The sequence below is a fragment of the Salvelinus fontinalis genome, chromosome 1 (assembly GCF_029448725.1).
Source record: "Salvelinus fontinalis isolate EN_2023a chromosome 1, ASM2944872v1, whole genome shotgun sequence".
Taxonomy (NCBI): domain Eukaryota; kingdom Metazoa; phylum Chordata; class Actinopteri; order Salmoniformes; family Salmonidae; genus Salvelinus; species Salvelinus fontinalis.
The window spans coordinates 36298639-36325320 of NC_074665.1; the positions used below are offsets into that span (position 1 = coordinate 36298639).

Sequence of the window (26682 nt, forward strand, 5' to 3'; positions counted from 1 at the left end):
ACCCTTTACACTCGTGGGAATTGGCCTATATGGATAGGGCTAAATTGAAATGTTTCTTACAGAATAAATATGAAATGCATAACCATGGTAGCAATTGAAAGGGAACAGTTTGGAGATAAGGTGAGTACACAACAGGTCACCTGAGACAAGACTGAATCCAAACATGGCACTGTTGATTTTATGTCCATTTTACATTTACAGAAAATACTCTGGATGCATTCAGTAGCATTTCCTGGACAACAAAATGACAAGGGTTTGAGTGAGAGGACTAACTTGTGTCTCCAAGTGGCAACACACCTCTCCAAAGTGTGCACAGTCCCTAACCAATTTCAATGCACTTTTTATGCCTTAAAAAAGAGTCTAACTATAAAATACTTTTTTGAGCTTTCCTGGCTGTGCCATTGAGGAACTAGAGCAAGCACAAGGAACACAACTCTGCTACCCCTCCATCACACAATTACTGTTATTGTTTACACAATCCCAAAATTGTCTATTCTAAATCGCGATATGGGTCAGGTGGGCATGATTTGAAAGCCTGTTCTAATGCCAACATGACAAGCCAAGTTATAAAATATGATCTTATGGTGTTAGGCTTTCACAAGGCAATTCAGAGAAACACATCGTAATTTTGGTGCGCATAGAAAGGAGTCATGAGTGCATTCAGGGGTGTGTGAATTGTCTTCACAATAAATAAACAAATAAGTCAATTATGTTCAGAACAACCCAGGGTATTACACAGTGGCTGTCAGTGCCGTTAAAGAGGTGGAAGGACATTTTTTTTTCATGAGTATGGCCTTATTTGTATTAGAGCATATTGAATGACTCTCATTCATATTCCATTCGCCCAGTTCAGTGTAACAGCAATAGGTTTAGGCTACTACATGATGCTCAAATTTTCCCTATACCCATCATGAAGTTGCTACAACCTTGCCTATGAATGAAAGTTTACAACATTGGTGCACACAGGTCGAGAGACAAATTTGAGGTGACAGACAGTGACTTTCAATATCGCCTTGCAAACTCTTGACTCAACTAGCCTACCTGGTTAAATAAAGGGGAAATAAAAGTTGTCAGTTGATGCTGCAAGAGCTCTGATTGGCTGGAGGATGTCCTCCAGAAGTTCTCATGATTAGTGTGTAAGTCTATGGAAGGGGGTGAAGACCATGAACCTCCTAGGTTTTGTATTGAAGTCAATGTACCAAGAGGAGAACGGAAGCTAGCTTTCCTCCGGCAACACTATGGTGCTACCCTACGGAGTGCTGTTGAGGCTACTGTAGAACTTATTTGCAAAATAGTGTGTTTTAATCAATTATTTGGTGACATGATTATATTTAGGTTAGTTTTATCTAAAAAGGATAACTTTTTTAATGTTTTACAATTTACATTTTTATGATATTCACTGAGGAGGATGGTACTCCCCTTCCTCCTCTGAGGAGCCTCCACTGGTATGACGGCATGTCATATTGTAACTCTACATCATCTTGTAACTCTACATCTTGTAACTCTACATCAAACTCTACATCTTGTAACTCTACATAAACGTTGACACTGTATATGACATGAGTGTTATGATTTGGAGATGTGAAGTATACATTTGGACTCACAGGTGTTTGGCTTGCTTGTTTTACATCAAAGCGGTATTTATTATAATCCTCAACATCTCATCTTTCAAAATACATTGAGTCATCGTAATTTACAGCATTTTCCTCACTCAGACAACAAAACATTAGCAAAAGTTGCCCAATTACCGGGAGGGACGGGGGCAACGTCTGAGTGAGGGAAATGCTGAAAATGAAGATGACTCGATGCAGTGTCAAGTTTAGAATGGTTATCCGTTACAACACATACAGTGCTGTGAAGCGCAGAGCCAGTGCTCTGATGTTATTGTTCAGCCACTACGTTCAAATTTTGTCACTCCCAAATCTGACATTTCCAACCCGTATACGGGTCTGAGTGTAAAGAGTTAAGAAATGTAAGTGTGCTTTCATCAGAGGTCAATCTGTATGGTACTATTTACTAACTGTTCACAGTATACAGTTTGACCGTGTGTTGTGGTGTCGGTCAGGAGTGCGGACGTTCGCTCCCAGCAGCGCAGGGGATAGCTTTCTGTACCTTGGTGGGCCGGCGGTGATCCTAAGCATGGTTGCTATGGCGGCAGACGACGGAGCGCTGTACGCAGCAGTGAAAGTTCTGCTGTCTGTGTTGGAGACAAGCCCTGCCATGGAGCGGGAGATGACACGCATCAACGGCTACAAGGTAGGTACAACCCAAACACCTGTCATTAAAGTCATGTTCATTAGGCACCAAATGGAATAAAATGGACTGAAACGGAGTAATTAACTGGACTGCAAAATGTTTTGAAATGTTTTCCACTGCATCCCCTAATGAATACAACCCAGTCAGGTCTTTACGAAACGGAATGGATAGAATTATGGCGCATCATGACATACATAACTTCTGGATGCCCCCAAACGTAGATGACAATAATTACATTAAAAAGTGGTTGCCTTGGGATGATGACTCTGTTCCCCATCTCCTCCTCCCTGTCTCTAGCTCCTAGCATTCCTGCTGAAGATTAAAAGCGGTGTGTTGAGCAGTAGAACCTTTCAGCTGGTGCTGTCTCTGTCTGGTTCAGTGGACCACCTGGGATCTGGAGCCGCTTGTCTACACAACAGACCCGCCTTCAATGCTCTGCTCTGTGACCTGGAGGTACCGTACTCCCACCAGCCCCACACCAACCCTACATTCCCAAATCAACTCCTAGAGCTGATACCTAGACACCTCCTCTTAGATATAGACTGGGTGTACAAAATATTAGGAACACCTGCTCTTTCCATGACATAGACTGACCAGGTGAATCCAGGTGAAAGCTATGACCCCTTATTGCTGTCACTTGTTAAATCCACTTCAATCAGTGTATATGAAGAGGGAAGAAGATGGGTTAAATATTTTTTCTTATGCCTTGTGATAATTGACACATGGATTGTGTATGTGTGTTATTCAAAGGGTGAATGGGCAAGGCAAAATATTTAAGTGCTTTTGAACGGGGTATGGAAGTAGGTGCCAGGCGCACCCATTTGAGTGTGTCAAGAACTGCAACGCTGCTCGGTTTTTCATGCTCAACAGTTTCCCGTGTGTATCAAGAATGGTCACCCACCCAAAGGACATCCGGCCACTTTGATACAACTATGGGAAGCATTGGAGTCAACATGGGCCAGCATCCCTGTGGAATGCTTTTGACACCTTGTAGAGTCCATGCCCCGACGAATTGAGGCTGTTCTGAGGGGGGTTGGGGGTGCAACTCAATATTAGGAAGGTGTTCTAACATTTGCTCCTTCCCTTGAAGGTGTGGAAGAACACTGCGGAAAGTCTGGACCTGTCAGTTCTCAATCACTTTGCTGAAATCCTGAAATCATCAAGGTAGAGTATCAGCATGAGCCATCACAACGAAATGTTGTGCTACCCTTGTTAAAATTACAATTACACACTTACTTTTCTTCAACCACAAGTAAATTGAACAAGGAACTTCTGCACCTCCCCCTTCCTTTCCCCTAGTGGTGATCATGGTAATGCAAAGGTCATGCATAACCTAGGTCTGGTGCCTAAACTGCTCTTCCTATTGGCTGACCCCATGGTGACCCCCAGGAAAGTAAAGGTTGCCACCTGTATCATCACTCGCCTGCTTAGAGGACACTTCACCTCCACCGACATACGCAGGTACACACACACACACACACACACACACACACACACACACACACACACACACACACACACACACACACACACACACACACACACACACACACACACACACACACACACACACACACACACACACACTTCTGTGTCACAGGCATATGCAGTACACACATAGGAAGCTACTCATCTGTGTTTCGTTTTGTCTTTTATGGGACAGCCATTCACTCTTCTTATTGTGCTGTGTGTATGTCACTAGTGTACGAACACCAAGTGTGTGTTTTCTATTTGTTCCAGACTTGGCCTCTTCCTGGTGTACACCGTGCCTCCCCCAAGTGTGAGTGAAAGCTCTGGAATCTCTGACTCTCTTGATGAGGAAACCAAAGGTACAGCCCCACAAGTAGCCAATAGCTCTATTCCAGTCCAGCCTAATCTCACGTGGACAGATGCACGTAACATAACTGGTGTCATAGTGTTTGTTTGTCAACAGACCGTGGGATGCGACGACGAACAAGGAACTTGGTTCCAGCACACATATTTGTTTTTAAATGAATTCTGATTTTGCAAGTTTTTGCGTCTTTCTAATTTCGGTAGGAAAGGGGACATTTGGCCCATAGACTTGTCTGTAACTTGCAGAGAGAGAGGTTGGAGCTACCGCCCTGCTTCCACTCCTCGTTCTAGTATTGTCTAACACGTCTCACCCAGAACTTAATCAAGCATCTGACGGCACATTTTAGTTCTGGTTTTCCAAGATTAAGTATAGCCTAACCCTAATCACATCCTTAACGCCCCTGCAGACATCTAATTAGCGTAACAATAAAAAATCCCCATCAAAATCTGTCTGTTTATATTAGAGATCTGTTTTTTTGCAATCCACCATATCCACCAATGTCAGCCTTCCGCGTCTGCGGTGGAAGGTGGCAAAGCTACAGCAGTGTTTGTCAGACCAGGAGACATCCCGAAAATCGGTATTCTCACGAAAACGTCTGTAGTGTTCAAACGGTCTGGCCTACAAACTAATATGACCCCTCTATGGAAAGACGAACATGATTGTGCTCTATGCTTTACTCTACGACCCCCACAAGAGTCACGGGACTCGTCTGAAGTCGGTACCGCCGATTTGCCCATTTCTGTCTGTAGCGTCCGAACACTTTAGGCTACACACTAATGTGACCCCGACATCGAAAGGTGAGACTCTCACAAACATGTTGGTTGTTTTGCTCTAGGATGCCCACAAGCCTCACAAGACGTGTCTGAATGTAGCCCAGTACCAGTTAAAAATAAAATGGAAGTACAGTATACCCTTAGTGTACAAAATAGTCATAGACTGAACGGGTAAATCCAGGTGAACACTATGATCTCTTATTGATGTCACTTGTTAAATCCACTTCAATCAGTGTAGATGAAGGGGAGGAGACAGGTTTTAACAAGGATTTTTAACATTGTTTGTGAATGTGTGCCATTCAGAGGGTGAATGGGCAAGATATAATATTGAAGTGCAATTGAATGGGGTATGGAAGTAGGTGCCAGGCGCACCAGTTTGAGTGTGTCAAAAACTGCAATGTTGTTGGATTTTTAATGCTCTACAGTTTCCCGTGTGTATCAAGAATGGTCCACCACCCAAAAGACATCCAGCCAACTTGACATAACTGTGGGAAGCATTGGAGTCAACATGGGCCAGCATCCTTATGGAGCGCTTTTGATACCTTGTAGAGTGCATGCACCATCTTATTAAAGCTGTTCTGATGTAAAATGGGGTGCAACTCAATATTAGCAGGGTGTTCCTGATGTTTTGTACGTCCAGTATACATGGAAGTACTTTAGTGACAAAAAAGGGGCTTAAATATGGGTAAAAAACATATAAATAATTTCCTGATCCTTGTTATATGTCTCAGATATCCACTCAATGTCCAGGTTATTAGGTACACCACCCCATTCACAAAAATGGTTAAATCCTACAGACAGGAAGTCATGTGGCTGTGGCTTGCTATATAAAGCAGGCTGACAGTCAATGAGGCATTCAGTTACTGTTCGATTGAATGTTAGAATGGGCAAAACAAATGACCTAAATGACTTTGACCGTGGTATGATCGTTGGTGCCAGGCGCGCCGTATGCAATATCTCAGAAATGGCAGGCCTCTTGGACTTTTCACACGTGACAGTGTCTAGGGTTTAACGAGAATGGTGCGACAAACAAAAAACATCCAGTCAGTGGCAGCCCTGTGGGCGAAAACAGCTCATTGATGAGCAGTCAAAGGAGCTCAATCGTGCAAGTTAACAGGTGGGCCACAAAGAGACAAATAACAGCGCAGTATAACAGTGGTGTGCAGAACAGCATCTCGGAATGCAGAACTCGTCGGTCCTTGTCACGGATGGGCTATTGCAGCACTATCCTGCCTGGCCCCATTCTGTCTGGTGTCAACTGGTGGTGGTGGTGGTGTAATGGTGTGGGGAATGTTTCCTGACACACGTTTGGTCCCTTGATAATGATTGAGCAGCGTTTCCATTCCCTGAAGAATTCAGGCTGTTCTGGCGGCAAAGGGAGATCCGACCTGGTTCTAGATGGTTGAACCTAATACACTGACCACTGAGTGGAGGACAGACACAAAACTTACTTCCTTTTGATAAATGTTTTGACTGTGTTTTGCCATGTATGAATATGTTATTCAATGCATTTCTATGGGCTAATAGCAGTAAGACCAAATTCAACAATTTTTTTGTTTATCTTTTTTTATACTTACAGGGGACCTAAAATTCAAAATTAAATAGCTAAATGATCCATGGTATGGCCATCTTAAAACAATGCCATATATTAGCTTAGTAGAAACCCATCCCCGGGCCAACCATTACCCCAACCACTGTCAGTGTTTAGTAATTCTCTCCTCTCTCTCCTGTAGCTCATAGTTTCAGTCCAGCCAGACTAGTGTGGGTCCGTAATCAACTGCTGTCTACTCTCTGTGACCTCATCAGCTCAGACAGTCTTCTCACTGCAGAGTGAGTACCTGCAGGGTCAAACAGCTCACCATAGGGTTAACGTGGGTTTCAATGGAACTACTGCATTTTTAACATGTTTGATCTACTGTGTGTGTGTGTCCACCTGCAGTGAGCAGAAAGAGCTGATCCAGACGCTGGGCAGTGATTGGTTCCTGCTGTTCCTGCAGCCCCGCCTCCACACTTCCACCCTGTGCCTAGGGCTCCGCCTACTCACACTCCTCCTGGCCAATCAGAGCGAGCGGAACAGCTTCAGAGAGGGCGTGTTCCCAGGCACCCTAGTAGAGAGCCTGGATGAACCCTCTGTTGCCATAGGTACGATACTTTTGTTTAGATACTGTATGTTTTATAGTTCATTAACATGATTTGTATTATATTTCATAAACATGTTGTGAATTGTTATGACCCAGTCTTTCAATATATTCATTCCACGTTGCAATGTTAAAGAAATCATTGGCATGTAGCTAGCTAGCTAGCAGAGGATCAATAATGACGAGAGACAAGAACTTCAATAAATGGGCCTAATGATTTAATAAATAATTTATACTAAACAAAAATATAAACGCAACATGTAAAGTGTTGGTCCCATGTTCATGAGCTGAAATGAAAGATCCCCAAGTTTTTCCATACGGACAAAAAGCTTATTTCTCTCAAATGTTTTTTCAAATTTGTTTACATCCCTGTTAGTGATTGTTTTTCCCCCTTTGCCAAGATAATCCATCCACTTGACAGGTGTGGCATATCAAGAAGCTGATTAAACAGCATGATCATTACACAGGTGCAACTTGTGTTGGGGACAGTAAAAGGCCACTCTAAAAAATCTGATTTTTTTACAAGTTTTGAGGGAGTGTACAATTTGCATGATGACTGCAGGAATGTCCACCAGAGATGTTGCGAGAGAATTTAATGTACATTTCTCTACCAAAAGCTGCCTCCAACTTCGTTTTAGAGTATTTGTCAGTATGTCCAACCGGCCTCACAACCGCAGACCTCATGTAACCACGCCAGCCCAGAGCTTCACATCTGGCTTCCTCACCTGCAGGATCATCTAAGACCACCCAGACACTTGATGAACTGAGGTGTATTTCTGTCTGTAATAAATCCCTTTGGTGCGGAAAAACTAATTCTAATTGGCAGGGCCTGGCTCCCCAGTGGGTAGGGTGGGCCTGGCTCCCAAGTAGGTGGACCCACCCATGGCTGCGCTCCTGCCCAGTCATGTGAAATCCATAGACTAGGGACTAATGAATTTAATTAAGTTGACTGTTTTCTTATATGAACATTGACTGTTTTCTTATATGAACTGTTACTCAGTAAAATCGTTGAAATGGTTGAATGTTGCATTTATATTTTTGTTCAGTATATAACTAGGCAACAAGAACTCAATGATTTGATGAATAATGTATAAATAGGCAGCAACCAGCTGATTGTCAAGTCAATAATATAGTTATGGAGGATAGCTAGGCTAAAGGCAAGCTAACACACAATAACATCAAGCAGCTGAAATGACAGCAAACTATGTGCACTTTTGTTTCTTTTACCCTAATTTCTTTATCGCCATTTATTTTGTTCATATCCTTTATAATGACCCTGATAACTGAATTTGCGTTGCTCAGAGACACTCAATCACGCCTGTGGGAGAGTGGATGTTAACAGGCATTACCTGTGGAATGCGGAAATTGTGGTGCTTTAACTCCCTGCTATCAACCAATCAGCATCCAGGATCCAAACAACCCGTTTTCTAATTGTTTATATTACATGAGTAGATATGCAAAGAAGTTTATACTCTCATCGTGTCGACTGTGTAGACTTACTCTCTAATCAATGGCTTGTTGTTTTGTGTACTTCCCTCTAACCAAAAGTATTGTAAAACACCTTAAATACCCACTGTAGTCTGGCACCGGTGGTGTATTCTTTCCATTAATGTATTGAATGGTATTTGTCTTTGTGTGTCTCTTAGACAACCTGAGAGCTTATGAGTGGTCCTATAAGTGTCAGAGTGTCACCTGCGCAGGCTTCGACGTGCTGCAAAGGCTTCTGGTCTGCCAGGCTCACATGCCTCAGGTGTACGGAGCGCTGGCCGCTCTACTGCTGGGGAAGAGAGGAGGAGAAACAACTGACGGACAGGTAACATGACACTAACCTGGATATAAAGTAGTTAAAGTACATTGAAGTGACATGGCAAGATATTAGGAGCATTTTAATAGGGCTCCTACCACTCCTGTTATTTTGCACAATTCAATTCTCATGATTAACTGTAAAGTAAATCAAACAAAGCTAAATCTATTTTGGCATCCATGAGATGATTCCTGTGTTGGACTTTAAAAGTGTATGTCCTCTGTGGTCTCCTCTGTAGCTGGATCTGGATGAAGTTCTGCAGGCAGTGATTGACAGCACAGAGTACACAAACTCTGCTCCCCTACAGCTGTGTTCCAAGTCTGCAGCCATGCTACTGGAGCTGGTCAAGGCCATCATCACACAGGTGAGACAACTGGGTTCAAAACATAACAGAGAAATTATTTTACATTCTCACTCTGAGACAATTGCGCTAATGTAGTCTCAAAGCACTTAACATTGTAAATGGTTACTATTAAGGGCATCAGGTTGAACTTACTATACACCCTTCCTCAATCTAAATACTGTCCTGTTTGTTGTCGCTCTCCATGTATAGCGGTCATCTGCCGCTGATGCATCTTGGGAGTTGCAGTTTCCCGGCAGTGTAATGCAGTTCCTCTGTCTGGTACACAATCACCGCCCCCGAGACCCACTATGGACGTCTCCAGAGTTTCTACACACACTCGCCAGCACTGTGTTTCCCCCTGAGGTGTGTGTGTCTTTCTCCTCCTCTACTTCATCTTCCTTTTGTAGTGGCATCACACATGGGGGTTTTGATAAAAAGTGATATTCTTGCTCTCGTCTCCTCAGAGTGAAGAGGAGGTGTGTCAGCCAACCAGGAAGCAGGTGTGTGACTTCATCCGTATCCTCTTAATGGACAGCCTGCTCAACGTGCCTGCCAAAGAACACACACACCCCCTACTGCTGCTACTGGAGGTATATATACACACACACACACACACACACACACACACACACACACACACACACACACACACACACACACACACACACACACACACACACACACACACACACACGCACACACACTGGTGAAGTTAATAAACGACTGTATTCCCCTGTGTCATCCAGGATGTGCCACTTTTGGCCCATAAGACAAAGAGGGAGAGTATTCATTGAGTACCTTAGCATGCACACTAATAATTCAATATTAAACAGATTATGGCAGCAGTCATGTAAACACTTTACTCTGCTTATCTTAATCAGCATAAAGTCAAAATCAAAGTAAGCATGCACTGATTAAAACATCTGGTTTTCTTAGCAACCTTTCTAATTATTAGGACGTAAGCAGTTTAACTTCTTATGGGCAGGACGGTAGCGTCCCACCTGGCCAACATCCGGTGAAATTGCAGAGCGCGAAATTCAAACTACAGTATTATAAATATTTAACTTTCATAAAATCACAAGTGTAATACATCAAAAATAAAGCTTAACTTCTTGTTAATCCAGCCGCTGTGTCAGATTTAAAAAAGGCTTTATGGCAAAAGCACACCATGTGATTATCTGAGGACAGTGCCCCGCAAACAAACACATGAAAAACATATTTTAACCAGGCAGGTGCGACACGAAAGTCAGAAATAGCGATAGAAAAAATGCCTTACCTTTGATGATCTTCTTCTGTTAGCACTCCAAAAGGTCCCAGTTACATCACAAATGGTCCTTTTGTTCGATAATGTCCTTCTTTATATCCATAAAAACTAATTTTAGCTGGCGCGCTTCAGTCAATAATCCACCCAGTTTCCCTCCACCAGAATGCATACAAAATACAAACCTTAGGTACCTTAATTCGCAAATAAACTATAAAATTTAAGACGGAGATTCGTTTTGTCTTTACCGGAGAAAAATACCAAAGAACGCGCTCTCTTCCACGCGCTTGGAAACACTACAGCCAAAATGGGAGCCACCTAGAAAAACTACAATTTCCGGCAACTTTTTCCAAAAACCAGTCTGAAACTCTTTCTAAAGACTGTTGACATCTAGTGGAAGCCCTAGGAACTGCAATCTGGGAGTACTTGGCCTTATAATAAAAGTGAGAGCCATTGAAAATAGTGGTAGGCTGATTTTTGGGGGGGGAGGGATGGTTTGTCCTCGGGGTTTCGCCTGCCATATCAGTTCTGTTATACCCACAGACATAATTTTAACAGTTTTAGAGTGTTTTCTATCCAATCTACCAATTATATGCATATCCTAGCTTCTGGACCAGAGTAACAGGCAGTTTACTTTGGGCACGCTTTTCATCCAGATGTCAAAATACTGCCCACTAGCCAAGAGAGGTTAATTGGCATTCCAGCTGTGTGTTTGATCAGTGCATGTGCCCGCGCCGGTAGCTCAAGCCTCCCTTTTATACACGAGTGAAGTGAGTTCGGAAAAAACGTCTTAGAAATTGTTTTCGCAAACAAATTTTATAAGTCAGAACTCAATCAAATAGGCTTTGCAAAATAACATGGCCGCTGTGGTAGAAAAATGTTTTTGATTGGCGAAATGCGTTTTCTGCTTTTATTTAATGAAGTCCCATCAGGTAGCCTGATTTTAGATGTGTCCATGTAAACAGCATTATTAGGGAAATTGTTAAATCGTTCTTCTTGCAGAGCATGTACACGTTTTAAACTAATTATTTTAACTATTTTAGCTATTATAATTATTACAACTATTGTCATGATGTGACTATCATTAATCTGATGACTGTTATTTATTGAAATAAACAAACTATGTTTAATTGGGGTGGCAGGTAGCCTAGTGTTAGAGCGTTGGTGCCAGTAACCGAAAGGTTGCTGGTACGAATCCCTGAGCTGACAAGGTCAAAATCTGTCGTTCTGCCCCTGAACAAGGCAGTTAACCCACTGTTCCCCGGTAGGGCATCATTGTAAATAAGAATTTGTTCTTAACTTAGCCTAGTAAATTACTTAAAAATAATAATGTTACTCGATTGAATTAATCATGTAACAATTAACTCGTTAGGAATTTGGGGCACCACGGGAAAAGTTGTTTAACGAGTTACAATCTCCCGACTTAAACTCAAGATATATAGATATCGCTTACATCAATAACAGTCAATTATTAATTATTACCTCATCAAGTCTCATTCTGAACGTCGCAAGAATCCTAGCCCTTCTGAATATTCAGTACTACACAAATGTATTGAATAATTTATTTACTAACTAACTAAATAATAACACAGAATACACATACACACTTACATAAGGTAAAAGTCCCGAGTGGACTGACACGATATGATGGCTTGTTACACAATGGAATGGGGGTGGGGAAAGATAAAGTGAGTGAGAGACAAAGAGAGTCAACTTATCTTACATACATTTGGAAACTACGCTCACAGTAACCAGAATATCTAGCACCCTAACCACTGCTCATTTGAATTAGAAATGCAATATATATTTACGCGTAGCTGTCTTTCTCTGTCATCTCTCTGTTGAAACCAATTGATCCGTCTATGGGTAGTGGCTCAATGTAAGGCTCTGGTTGTTCACCAGAGGTCACAATGTCCTTCTTCTTTGGTAGTGGAGTGGTTGTTAGAATAGATGCTTCAGATGTACCAAGAGGGATCTGTTCTTTCCCCTCGTGTCTTTGGTCAAATTCTAGGACCAATTTTACTTGCACAGCTGCAGACTGTGAATGTTTCTGGTCTCCTAAGGGAGGCTATCTTCTCTTGTAGAGTTTGAGAGCTTCAGAGTTTCTAACCATTTCAAAGTGTGGACCACGTTCTCACGTATTGTGGTCTCATAGTGGTCTCAATGACTGATTTACATGCCAGCTGCTGGCGTGTAAAGTTGTCGGGAGCTGAACCCTGAATAATCAATCATTGAGACCACTACGAGACCAAAAGACATGTTTTGGTCTTGTAGTTTTAACCATTCGTGACATCTGGTTTACACCGTCCGTGTGCTTAGTCTGTAGAGTTTAAACAACACAATGTAACTCCAAGTCAATCACACTTCTGTGAAATCAAACTGTCCACTTAGGAAGCAACACTGATTGACAATAAATGTCACATGCTGTTGTGCAAATGGAATAGACAAAAGGTGGAAATTATAGGCAATTAGCAAGACACCCCCAATAAAGGAGTGGTTCTGCAGGTGGTGACCACAGACCACTTCTCAGTTCCTATGCTTTCTGGCTGATGTTTTGGTCACTTTTGAATGCTGGCGGTGCTTTCACTCTAGTGGTAGACGGAGTCTACAACCCACACAAGTGGCTCAGGTAGTGCAGCTCATCCAGGATGGCACGTCAATGCGAGCTTTGGCAAGAAGGTTTGCTGTGTCTGTCAGCGTAGTGTCCAGAGCATGGAGGCGCTACCAGGAGACAGGCCAGTACATCAGGAGACGTGAAGGAGGCCGTAGGAGGGCAACAACCCAGCAGCAGGACCGCTACTTCCGCCTTTGTGCAAGGAGGAGCAGGAGGAGCACTGCCAGAGCCCTGAAAAATGACCTCCAGCAGGCCACAAATGTGCATGTGTCTGCTCAAACGGTCAGAAACAGACTCCATGAGGGTGGTATGAGGGCCCGACGTCCAGAGGTGGGGGTTGTGCTTACAGCCCAACACCGTGCAGGACGTTTGGCATTTGCCAGAGAACAACAAGATTGGCAAATTCGCCACTGGCGCCCTGTGCTCTTCACAGATAAAAGCAGGTTCACACGCACATGTGACAGACGTGACAGAGTCTGGAGACGCCGTGGAGAACGTTCTGTTGGATCAGCCTGTAGTGTGGTTTTCCACTTTAATTTTGAGTGTGACTCCAAATCCAGACCTCCATGGGTTGATACATTTGATTTCCATTGAGAATTTTTGTGTGATTTTGTTGTCAGCACATTCAACTATGTAAAGAAAAAAGTATTTAATAAGAATATTTCATTCATTCAGATCTAGGATGTGTTATTTTAGTGTTCCCTTTATTTTTTTGAGCAGTGTATATTGAATGCATTAACATAAATAACCTTAACCAAACAAACATTGTAGATTAGAAATTATGGGAATTAACGGTAAATGTACTACTGGTGATACTGGTGTGCCATCCCCGCAGCCTCCGCAATGGATTAGTCCACTGGGACAGGTGATTCAGACAGGTGTCTCGTCTGCCACAGGAAAATATATATACTGTAACTAGTCAAAGGTTTGGACACATCTACTCATTCCAGGGTTTTTCTTTATTTGTACTATTTTTTACATTGTAGAATAATGGTGAAGACATCAAATCTATGAAATAACACATATGGAATCATATAGTAACCCCAAAAAGTGTTAAAACAATCTAAATAAATTTATTCAAAGTAGCCACTCTTTACCTTGATGACAGTTTTGCACACTCTCGGCATTTTCTCAACCAGCTTCATGAGGTAGTCACCTGGAATGTATTTCAATTAAAAGGTGTGCCTTGTTAAAAGTTATTGTGGAGTTTTTTTCCTTCTTAATGCATTTGAGCCAATCAGTTGTGTTGTGACAAGGTAGGGTTGGTATACAGAAGATAGCTCTATTTGGTAAAAGAGTCCATATGATGGCAAGAGCAGCTCAAATAAGCAAACAGAAACAACAGTCCATCATTACTTTTAGACATGAAGGTGAGTCAATACGGAAAATGTCAAGAACTTTTAATATTTCTTCAAGTGCAGTCGCAAAAACCATCAAGCGCTATGATGCAACTCTCATGAGGACCGCCACAGGAAAGGAAGACCCAGAGTTACCTCTGCTGCAGACGATAAGTTCCTTAGAGTTACCAGGCTCAGAAATAAATGCTTCACAGGGTTCAAGTAACAGACACATCTCAACATATACTTTTCAGAGGAGACTGCGTGAATTAGGCCTTCATGGTCGAATTGCAGCAGAGAAACTACGAAAGGACACCAATAAGAAGAAGAGACTTGCTTGGGCCAAGAAATACAAGCAATGTACATTAGAGCGGTGGAAATTTGTCCTTTGGTCTGATGAGTCGAAATTTTGGATTTTTGGTTCCAACTACCGTTAGTTTGTGAGACGCAGAGTAGGTGAACGGATGATCTCCGCATGTGTGGTTCCCACCGTGAAGCATTGCGGAGGAGGTGTGATGGTGTGGGGATGCTTTGCTGGTGACACTGTCACTGATTTATTTAGAATTCAAGGCACACTTAACCAGCATGGCTACCACAGCATTTTGCAGTGATTCGGCATCCCATCTGGTTTGCGCTTAGTTGGACTGTCATTTGTTTTTCAACAGGACAATGACCCAACACACCTCCAGACTATGTAAGGGCTGTTTGACCAAGGAGAGTGATGAGTGCTGCATCAGATGACCTGGCCTCCACAATCACCCGACCTCAACCCAATTGAGATGGTTTGGGATGAGTTGGACTTCAGCGTGATGGAAAAGCAGCCAACAAGTGCTCAGCATATGTGGAAACTCTTTCAAGATTGTTGGAAAAGCATTCCAGGTGAAGCTGGTTGAGAGAATACCAAGAGTGTGCAAAGCTGTCATCAAGGCAAAGGGTGGCTACTTTGAAGAATCTAAAATATAAAATGTATTTTGATATTTGTATCACTTTTTTGGTTGCTATGTGATTCCATATATGTCTTATCATAGTTTTGATGTCTTCACTATTATTCTACAATATAGAAAATAGTAAAATAAAGAAAGATCCTTGAATGAGTAGGTGTGTCCAAACTTTTGACTGGTACTGTATATTTGCGACTGCTCGACGAAAAACCTATTTGTCGACCAACAGCTTATCGACCAGTCGATTAAATGGGGTTTGCCCAACCTAGATTCTACAATATTTTCACATTATTCTTTCTTCAATTCTTCAAGCTCTGTCAAGTTGGTTGTTGATCTTTGCTAGATAGACATTTTCAAGTCTGCCATAGATTTTCAAGACACTTTAAGTTAAAACTGTAACTAGGCCACTCAGGAACATTCAATGTCATTTTGGTAAGCAATTCCAATGTATTTCTGGCCTTGTGTTTTAGGTTATTGGCCTTCTCAAAGGTGAATTTGTCTCCCAGTGTCTGTTGGAAAGCAGACTGAATCAGGTTTCACTCTAGGAAATTACATTTAAAAAACTCCCTAGTTCTTGCCAATGACAAGCATACCCATAACATGATGTAGCCACCACCATGGTTGAACATTTGAAGAGTGGTACTCAGTGATGTGTTGTGTTGGATTTGCCCTGAGCATAGTGCTTTGTATTCAGGACATAATGTTTCTATCTTTGCCACATGTTTTGCAGTTTTACTTTAGTGCCTTATTGTAAACAGGATGCATATTCAGTATAGTCTTCCTTCTTTTCGATCTGTCATTTAGGTTAGTATTGTGGAGTAACGACAATGTTGTTGACCCATCCACAGTTCTTCTATCAGAGCCATTAAACTCTGTAACTGTTTTATAGTCACCGTTGGCCTTAGCTCTCCGGCATCTGAGTTAGGAAGGACGCCTGTATCTTTGTAGTGACGGTGTATTGATACACCATCCAAAGTGTTATTAATAATTTCACCATGTTCAATAGGATATGTCAGCTTTTTTTTAACCTTCTTCCAATAGATGCCCTTCTTTGCGGGCATTGGAAAACTTCCCTGGTCTTTGTGGTTGAACCTGTGTTTGAAATTCACTGCTCAACTGAGGCAACTTACAGATAATTGTATGTGTGGGGTACAGAGATGAGGTAGTCATAAAAAAAAATATGTTGAGTCCATAAAACTTATTATATGACTTGTTAAGCTTTATTTTTACTCCTGAACTTATTTAGGCTTGTCATTAAAAAGGGGTTGAATACTTATTGAATCAAAATATTTCAGCTTTTAATTTTTTATATTAATTTGTAAAAATTGACATATGGGGTATTGTGTGTAGGCCAGACAAAACAAAATCTAAATGTAATCCATTTTAAATTGAGGCTGTAACACACATTTTTTTGAAAAATTCAAGCGGTGTGAATACTTGCTGAAGGCAATGTATTTGCGTCAACTCAAAAACAGAATGCTTGTGGATCCCGAATAATAACGGGATATTGGTATGCATCTAAACGTGGTCCCTGTAGCTAAACACCAGGGGAGATGGAGAGAAGACAGGGATGGCTGCTATCTTAGGAGCACATGTTCAACCCTCTCTGTGTGTGTGTGTGTGTGTGTGTGTGTGTGTGTGTGTGTGTGCGTGTGCGTGTGCGCGTGTGCGTGTGCGCGTGTGTTGCAGTATTCCCCAGAAGGAGCATCGTTGGAACGGAGACAGGTCTTCCAGACTGAATTGCTTGAGTTCTTCATGGAAATCATCCACATGACCAGCCAGGAGAATGAACATAACACACACCTCACCACACAGGGTAGAGCACACACACACCTCACACATGCACTCACACATGTCCACAAAGCATAAACACACACACAGGCACACAGACACACCTCACACATGCGCACACACTCGCGCACGTACACAGACACACACGCACGCACACAATCACAAACTAATTTTCCATGCAAATGGACAATAAAATATTGTATCATGTCACTCAACAGATCTTTCTCCCTCTCTGTCACCAGAGTCAAACTCCCAGAGACCTGAGGGGCAGATGGCCACACTGATGGAGAACATGGTGCTTTTCAGTCAGAAGTTTCTGGAGAAACTCTACAGCGGCATGTTTATGGTTGAGCCAGAGAACCTGCTCACCTTCCTAGCTGACCAGATAGTGGTGGTGAGAAACACTCTGAAGGCTATGTGCTGCCATGGGTGAAAGTAATGTTAAAGAATGTTCAGATAAAAATGTAATGTGAAACACAAACATGATTGTTCTTCATTTATTGAGTAAGTCAAGATTTGTCAGCTCTATTCAGCTATATTCATAACATTTTTGGTAGCGTTCCAGGCTGACTACGTTGCAGTTTCCTGCCCTATCTCACAACGCATGGATAAACAAATTAGCAGTCTGATGTCCGACTTCCAAGTCGGTGACATGGCATGCAACTGCAACTGCAACCACAATTCCACACAGCGCGACTACAATGTTACACAGGCTTTCTGTTTATCTGCAACCGTCTGAATGTTTTCACCTGCTGTTTCCTGTCAGGTGCTGGAGAAGGGCCTATCACAGAAAGAGAACACAGTTTCCTCCCTCTACAGCAGCACCAACCGAGCCCTGCTCTACTTCCTGTCCCGCCCACAACATACACAGGCCGAACAGGAAGCTGTCATCAGGACACTGCGGGTGGTCATGGCGCGCTGGGACATAGTCATGGCAACCTACAATGCCAACGTGAACTTTATTGCCTGCCTGCTGCACTGTCTACTGTTGATACGATCTGGCAGGTAGGTTACACACATACGTCCACACACACACGTGTGCACGCACACTCATACACACACAAACGTACACAGGGTGTTAAAAAGTCAGACCTATGATTGGCTTTATGATCATGGATTCTTTGTACAGTGGCGATTTCAGCATGTAAATCTTGGTGGGGCAAACTCCCACCCAATTGTTTTTAGATGCATGCCAGCAACACAACACAACACTAAACAATGCATTAATTGCACTATAACGGTGACGAATGATGCCCACAAACTGTTAGGTCCTACATAAAGCTGTCCCAACAGCAGAGATTTCTTTTCAGCACCATGGAGTGAATCTTTACTGTTGCTACACCTGGCTATCAGCGGAGCCTTGAAAAGGTTTCTACTGGCAATTGAGATGTACAAACTATGGCATAAGGGAATGATGAGCGGATAACTCTTACTGACAGTTGTGGCTGCTTTGCGTGATGTATTGATGTCTCTATCTTTGTGAGTTTGTCTGTGCCTAATAATGTTTGTACCATGTTTTGTGCTGCTACCATGTTGTGTTGTTACCATGTTGTGTTGCTACCATGCTTTGTTGTCATGTGTTGCTGCCAGGCTATGTTGTTGTCTTAGGTTTCTCCTTATGTAATGTTGTGGGGTCTCTCTTGTCGTGATGTGTGTTTTGTCCTATATATATTTTTAATTTTTTATTTCACCTTTATTTAACCAGGTAGGCAAGTTGAGAACAAGTTCTCATTTACAATTGCGACCTATGAAGAATACCAAGAGTGCGACGTATGAAGCGAGGGCCAGCCAACGAGAGTGTACAAGTCGCAGTGGTGGGGAGTATATGGGGCTTTGGTGACAAAACGAATGGCACTGTGATAGACTGCATCCAATTTATTGGGAAGGGTATTGGAGGCTATTTTGTAAATGACATCGCTGAAGTTGAGGATTGGTAGGATGGTCAGTTTTACAAGGGTATGTTTGGTAGCATGAGTGAAGGATGCTTTGTTGCTGAATAGGAAGCCAATTCTAGATTTAACTTTGGATTGGAGATGCTTAATGTGAGTTTGGAAGGAGAGTTTACAGTCTAACCAGACACCTAGGTATTTGTAATTGTCCACATATTCTTTTTTTTATTTTTTTTATTTTATCCCTTTTTCTCCCCAATTTTTGTTGTATCCAATCGCTAGTAATTACTATCTTGTCTCATCGCTACAACTCCCGTACGGGCTCGGGAGGGACGAAGGTCGAAAGCCATGTGTCCTCCGAGGCACAACCCAACCAAGCCGCACTGCTTCTTTAACACAGCGCGCCTCCAACCCGGAAGCCAGCCGCACCAATGTGTCGGAGGAAACACCGTGCACCTGGCCCCCTTGGTTAGCGCGCACTGCGCCCAGCCCGCCACAGGAGTCGCTGGAGCGCGATGAGACAAGGAAATCCCTACCGGCCAAACCCTCCCTAACCCGGACGACGCTAGCCCAATTGTGCGTCGCCCCACGGACCTCCCGGTCGCGGCCGGCTGCGACAGAGCCTGGGGGCGAACCCAGAGACTCTGGTGGCGCAGTTAGCACTGCGATGCAGTGCCCTAGACCACTGCGCCACCCGGGAGGCTCATTGTCCACATATTCTAAGAGGGAGCAGTTATGTTGGACAGGCGGGGCAAGTGCAGGCAGCGATCGGTTGAAGAGCATGCATTTAGTTTTACTTGTATTTAAGAGCAATTGGAGGCCACGGAAGGAGAGTTGTATGGCATTGAAGCTTGCCTGGAGGGTTGTTAACACAGTGTCCAAAGAAGGGCCAGAGGTATACAGAATGGTGTCGTCTGCGTAGAGGTGGATCAGAGACTCACCAGCAGCAAGAACGACATCATTGATGTATACAGAGAAGAGAGTCAGTCCAAGAATTGAACCCTGTGGCACCCCCATAGAGACTGCCAGAGGCCCGGACAACAGACCCTCCGATTTGACACACTGAACTCTATCAGAGAAGTAGTTGCTGAACCAGGCAAGGCAATCATTTGAGAAACCAAGGCTGTCGAGTCTGCCGATGAGGATGTGGTGATTGACAGAGTCGAAAGCCTTGGCTAGGTCAATGAATACGGCTGCACAGTATTGTTTCTTATCGATGGCGGTTAAGATATCGTTTAGGACCTTGAGCGTGGCTGAGGTGCACCCATGGCCAGCTCTGAAACCAGATTACATAGCGGAGAAGGTATGGTGGGATTCTAAATGGTCGGTAATCTGTTTGTTGACTTGGCTTTCGAAGACCTTAGAAAGGCAGGGTAGGATAGATATAGGTCTGTAGCAGTTTGGGTCAAGAGTGTCCCCCTCTTTGAAGAGGGGAATTTGGGAATCTCAGACAACACGAAAGAGAGGTTGAATATATATATATATATATATTAAATCCCAAACCCTGTCCCCGCAGGTACCAAATTATTAGGGTGAGGCACATTGGCTACTATCAGCTTACTACACAACATACACTTAGCATTACTTTCTTAGCTACAGTATATATATCTCCCTGGCATATTACATAATTTATGTAACAGTGTACAATGCATTTTTTGACTCACCTTGTTGTGCTGTGCTCATTTGAACATGAAGGTGGCACAGCAGTCCTTCTTGTGGGCAAATTTAGTCATCAAAGTTTGGCATTCTCTGGATTTATGGTGCTTTCAAGACAACTGGGAACTGAAGAAAATATGATTTAAATCATGACATCAGTGATCTTCAGGTCGGACCTTTAGAAAGAGGCCTGGGTTCCCGACTTGGAATTCCGAGTTGGAATACCGTTCTAAACATATCTTCCCCGTCGGAGCAGTTGACCAGTTGTCTTGAACTCACTGAAGTCTGAGATTTCCCAGTTCCGAGTTTCCAGTTGTTTTGAATGCGACAGAAGTCATGCTGGATTGACAGCATGGCCAATGTATTCAACCTTTTCTGGCCCATGGTGTTGCATGAGAAAATGTATCCTTTTGAGCTTGGAAAAGAGACCCTTAAACCCAGACTTGGACCACAATCTCCACTGAATAGCAGGCTAGTGATTGCTTTGCAAAGCTTGCAGTTAGCCCCTGATTCCTTCCAAACCACTCATTGTTGAATTTGCGATTTCCTACTTGTTGTGTAATATTTATGTCCAATGCCTGATGAGCACTGATACGTTTTATCTATAATTTATTTTATCTATAATGGATTTGCCAGTAGATTGTCAACTTGATTCATGATGATGACTACTTGTCTAGCTTGCTAGCTAAGATTTTGAAAGTATGATGTTGACATGATCAGTCCAATCAAAGCTACGGTAAAGCCATGTGATTTGATGTAATTTTATCTGTGACCATTGACCCTCAGCCTTCTAGGATGTGCATTTCTAAGGTAAATCTATGGCAGCACTCAAGGGGCTTGAATTTTCAAACTCTCCCTGTAGATTTAGCGGTGACATAGTGTCCCCATGAGTGGCAGAACACTGAGCCAATCACAGCGCAACTAGAGAAAATTACAAACCACTATTTTCTGTTGGCTGCCCCACCACCACAGAAACCACTGATCTAGGCTGAAACACCTGTATTTTGGAGCTGCCTTAATCAAGAAAGCAAAAAAGAGACCATGTTTGTATTAACTCAAAGATTTCAACAACAAAAAAATTGCAAACTGATTTGTGACATGTATTCATGCCAAAATAATGTGCAAAACAGACCACTAAAATTATGTGTATTATATATATATATATATATATATATATATATATATATATATATATATGTATTATTATTATTATTATTTTATCTCAGGGGCTGAGCCCCACCTGCCCTTAATGACGAGTCGCCACTGGCTTTGTATTATTTGTAGGTTTATGCTATGGGATATTGTTTGTGTGCCCTACAGCTGCCAAGAAGGCTTTGGGTTTGAAAGGCACAAGAAACACCAGCGGAGAATCCTGTCTCATCTGTTCCCTCTCAAGACCAGCCACACTACCACACTCAGCCAAGTACCTGATTCTGACACAGGTAGTGTGTGCATGTGTGACAGTAGTGACAGCTGAGCTGATGTCCCTGGTCAAGGCCTGCATCCATAACCCATGAGATTGAGCTGAATGTGTGTGTGTGTTACAGAGCTGATGTCCCTAGTAGAGTTTGTGTGGTCAAAGATCCTGACTGAGAGACGCACCATTCTAGAAGACACCTATAAGATTGAGCTCTCAGCTAATCAGACACAGAGGATGGGACCTGTCAGCATGAGTGACATCAGCCCGCTGTGGGAGGAGACAGCACTCAAGGTGTGGCAGTTATACACAGGTGAGACCACTCACAGGCATGGACATAGACAGACATCACTCGGGTATACACACAGGTGAAACCACACACATTAATTGACGTACATACACATCACTCAGGTATACACACAGGTGAGACGCAGGCCTGCACAGAATATCAGATCTTTATGCCTGAAAAAGTGAACCACATCAGTATGATCTGCTGATCTTGTAATATGCTCAGGCCTGCACTTCAATTTGTACTTGTATTTGCACTTGTATGTCTGACTGAAGGATTGATGGTTTTTGTCCCGTCAGGCAATGTGAAGAGGAAGCTGACTAGCACCATCCAGAGGAAAGATGGTGTAATCAGCTCTGCTATTCGCTCTGTCCACAAACGACTGGGGAGAGAAACTGGCACTGTGGAGGTAACACACGCACGCACGTACTCACGCACACGCACACGCACACACACACACACACACACACACACACACACACACACACACACACACACACACACACACACACACACACTCACACACTCACACACTCACACACTCACACACTCATCATGAATCATCATCATCACAGGAGAAGGTGCATGAGATGGAGCCAACGTTTCACCTATCAAAATGGGTATGATAGTATGGGAGGTATGAAGGAAAGCCAAACTACACTGGACAAGTAGTGTAAGCATAGTGTGGGTATGTGTTTGTTGGTATTACTATACTTTTGAGGACCTTGAGTGTGTGTGTCCTTAGGGAATGTCGGTTCATTAGCTACATGACCTCTTTGTCACACACATTCCCCTAAACACCATCACACATGCAGACACACACACACACACACACACACACACACACACACACACACACACACACACACACACACACACACACACACACACACTGTCTTGTATAGCTAACCTTGTGGGGACACACAATTCAATCCCATTCAAAATCTTTTTTTTTACCTTAACCCCAAAACCTAACCTAACCTTAACACTAACCCTAAACCTAACCCTATCTCCTAACCCTAAAACTAACCCTAGCTCCTAGCTCCTAACCCTAACGCTAAACCTAATTCTAATGCTGATTTTAACCTTAATCCACTAGAAATAGTTTTTGACCTTGAGGGGACAAACAAAACGTCCCCAGTTGGTCAACTGTTTGTTTACTATTCTTCTGGGGACGTCTATTCCCCACAAGTATAGTCAAACATGTCCACATGCAACTAAAGCACCACACACACACCAATGTCACTGTGCTGTGTGCGTTGGTCTGTCCAGCCCTGTGGGTTTGTTTTGATTATTTCTGTAAATGGATCTGTATTGTCCCATCTGACCACCCCTCAGCGGGCCCAGTAATTGATATCTGTTAGTTGTATCTGTAGTAATACACAGACACACACACACACACACACGCTCATGCTGCTGTTGAAGGTTAAAGACGCGCCTTTTGTTGTTTTCCTCCCGAAACACGCTGCACACATCATTATTTCCTCCTGCAGATGAAGACGTTGCACCATCTGGATCAGGACGTGGAGACGTATTACCCATGCGCACAGGCATGAAATTACAGCGTCTGTCTGTCTTTCAGTCTTGCCCCACAAACTGTGTTTGTTTGTGTGTGTGTGTGTCTGTGCATGTCTCTCCCTTCCTGTGTGTGTGTGTGTGTGTGTGTGTGTGTGTGTGTGTGTGTGTGTGTGTGTGTGTGTGTGTGTGTGTGTGTGTGTGTGTGTGTGTGTGTGTGTGTGTGTGTGTGTGTGTGTGTGTGTGTGTGTGTGTGTGTGTGTGTGTGTGTGTGTGTGTGTGTGCGTGCGTGCGTGCGTATGTGTCTCTCGAACCACCTAAACAGGGGTTGGTAATTTTAGCGGTACAAATCTGATGAAAACATGATTCATCTTGTGTTCTTCTTTATCATATAATCTGCTGACAGACCATTGACTGCTTGATGAATGGTCTCTACCTTCTGAAAGGCAGAGCAGTCAGGAAATAGGATTTAACAGAATATATTTTTCATCACATTGGCCCCGCAACAAGCGGTGTTCGTCAGACCATGAGACATCCAGAAAATTGGTCTTAATAGTCTCTAGCGCCTGAACGGTTTGACCTACAACATTATTATGACCACTGTTATGGAACGGGGAGACTCACAAACACTATGCGTCAGGAGACTCAACTGAAGTGCACCTGCTCTAGAGCTCTCAGGATCTCAGACAGGGGGTGAAGGTTCACCTTCACTGACCCTAAACACACAGCCAAGACAATGCAGGAGTGGGTTTCGGACAAGTCTCCGAATGTGCCCAAGAACACTAAGGTAACCTGCCTAAATGACTACCAACCCGTAGCACTCACGTCTGTAGCTATGAAGTGCTTTGAAAGGCTGGTCATGGCTCACGTCAACACCATTATACCAGAAACCCTAACTCCAATGTGCATACCGCCCCAACAGATCCACAGATGATGCAATGTCTATTGCACTCCACACTGACCTTTCCCACCTGGACAAAAGGAACACCTATGTGAGAATGCTATTCAGTGACTACAGCTAAGTGTTCAACACCATAGTGCCCTCAAAGCTCATTACCAAGCTAAGGACCATGAGACTGAACACCTCCCTCTGCAACTGGATCCTGGACGTCCTGACAGGTCTTCCCCAGGTGGTAAGGGTAGGTAACAACACATCCGCCACGCTGATCCTCAACAGGGGGGCCCCTCAGGGGTGCGTGCTCAGTCCCCTCCTATACTCCCTGTTCACTCATGACTGCATGGCCAGGCACAACTCCAGTGGTAGGCCTGATCACAGACAACAATGAGACAGCCTATAGCGAGGAGGTCAGAGACCTGGCCGTGTGGTGCCAGGACAACTGTAGTGGAGCAGGTTGAGAGCTTCAAGTTTCTTGGTGTCCACATCACCAGCAAATTGTCATGGTCCAAACACACTAAAACAGTCGTGAAGAGGGCACAACAAAGCCTAGGGTCCTCATATCCTCAATAAAGGTCCTCATATCCTCAAAAGGTTCTACAGCTGCAACATCGAGAGCATCCTGACTGGTTGCATCACTGCCTGGTATGATAGCTGCTCAGCCTCTGACCGCAAGGTGCTACAGAGGGTAGTGTGTACAGCCCAGTACATCACTGGGGCCAAGCTTCCTGCCATCCAGGACCTCTATACCAGGCGGTGTCAGAGGAAGGCCCTAAAATTGTCAAAGACTCCACCCTAGTCACAGACTGTTCTGTCTGCTACCACATGGGAAGTGGTACCAGAGCACCAAGTCTTGGACCAAAATACTTCTTAATAGCTTCTACCCCAAAGCCATAAGACCCCTGAACAGCTAATAAATTGTCTACCCTGACTATTTGCATTGTCCCCCCCTCCCCTTTTACTCTGCTGGTATTCTCTGTTTATTATCTATGCATAGCCACTTTAACTCTACCTACATGTACATATTACCTCAATTACTTTCTGAAGTCACTGTATATATTTCCAGAGTTTTTTTTATATCTCTTAGATTTAGGACAGACATTTCAAAACCTTTTTTCTTATGATTTATTTTAGCTTATTATGAATGTGTTATTTAATGCATTTCTATGGGCTTTAGTAGTAAAGGACAACATCTATATGTTATCCAATTTTTTTATATATATATTTTTATATCCTAAAGGTCCTGAAATTCAAAATCAAATACAGTTGAAGTCGGAATTTTACATTCAGTTAGGTTGGAGTCATTAAAACTCATTTTTCAACCACTCCACAAATTTCTTGTTAACAAAGTATAGTTTTGGCATGTCGGTTAGAACATCTACTTTGTGCATGACACAATTTTTCCAACAATTGTTTAGAGACAGATTATTTCACTTATAATTCACTGTATCACAATTTCAGTGGGTCACACATTTACATACACTAAGTTGATTGTGCCTTTAAACAGCTTGGAAAATTCCAGAAAAGTATGTAATGGCTTTAGAAGCTTCTGATAGGCTAATTGACATCATTTGAGTCAATTGGAGGTGTACCTGTGGATGTATTTCAAGGCCTACCTTCAAACTCAGTGCCTCTTTGCTTAACATCATGGGAAAATCCCCCAAAAATCAGCCAAGACCTCAGAAGAAAAATGTGTAGACCTCCACAAGTCTGGTTCATCCTTGGGAGCAATTTCCAAATGCCTGAAGGTACCACGTTCATCTGTACAAACAATAGTATTCAAGTATAAACACCATGGGAGGACGCTGCCGTCATTCCGCTCAGGAAGGAGAGTCTCCTAGAGAAGAACGTACTTTGATGCGAAAAGTGCAAATCAATCCCAGAACAACAGCAAAGGACCTTGTGAAGATGCTGGAGGAAACAGGTACA

At 43.1% G+C, this 26682-nt stretch overlaps 1 protein-coding gene across 1 annotated transcript in view; it reads left to right on the forward strand.

The window, feature by feature from the left end:
• wdfy4 (WDFY family member 4) overlaps window positions 1–26682 on the forward strand; it is a 181772-nt gene that overhangs the window by 79906 nt on the left and 75184 nt on the right. Inside the window, exons 26-42 of the mRNA XM_055920327.1 lie at window positions 2066–2256; window positions 2554–2709; window positions 3347–3420; window positions 3556–3717; window positions 3997–4085; window positions 6597–6693; window positions 6803–7005; window positions 8648–8814; window positions 9044–9169; window positions 9359–9511; window positions 9613–9738; window positions 16991–17117; window positions 17335–17486; window positions 17859–18097; window positions 21958–22079; window positions 22185–22367; window positions 22643–22752. Of these exons, the coding sequence (XP_055776302.1) occupies window positions 2066–2256; window positions 2554–2709; window positions 3347–3420; window positions 3556–3717; window positions 3997–4085; window positions 6597–6693; window positions 6803–7005; window positions 8648–8814; window positions 9044–9169; window positions 9359–9511; window positions 9613–9738; window positions 16991–17117; window positions 17335–17486; window positions 17859–18097; window positions 21958–22079; window positions 22185–22367; window positions 22643–22752 (2477 nt within the window). The remainder of the gene's footprint in view (window positions 1–2065; window positions 2257–2553; window positions 2710–3346; window positions 3421–3555; window positions 3718–3996; window positions 4086–6596; window positions 6694–6802; window positions 7006–8647; window positions 8815–9043; window positions 9170–9358; window positions 9512–9612; window positions 9739–16990; window positions 17118–17334; window positions 17487–17858; window positions 18098–21957; window positions 22080–22184; window positions 22368–22642; window positions 22753–26682) is intronic.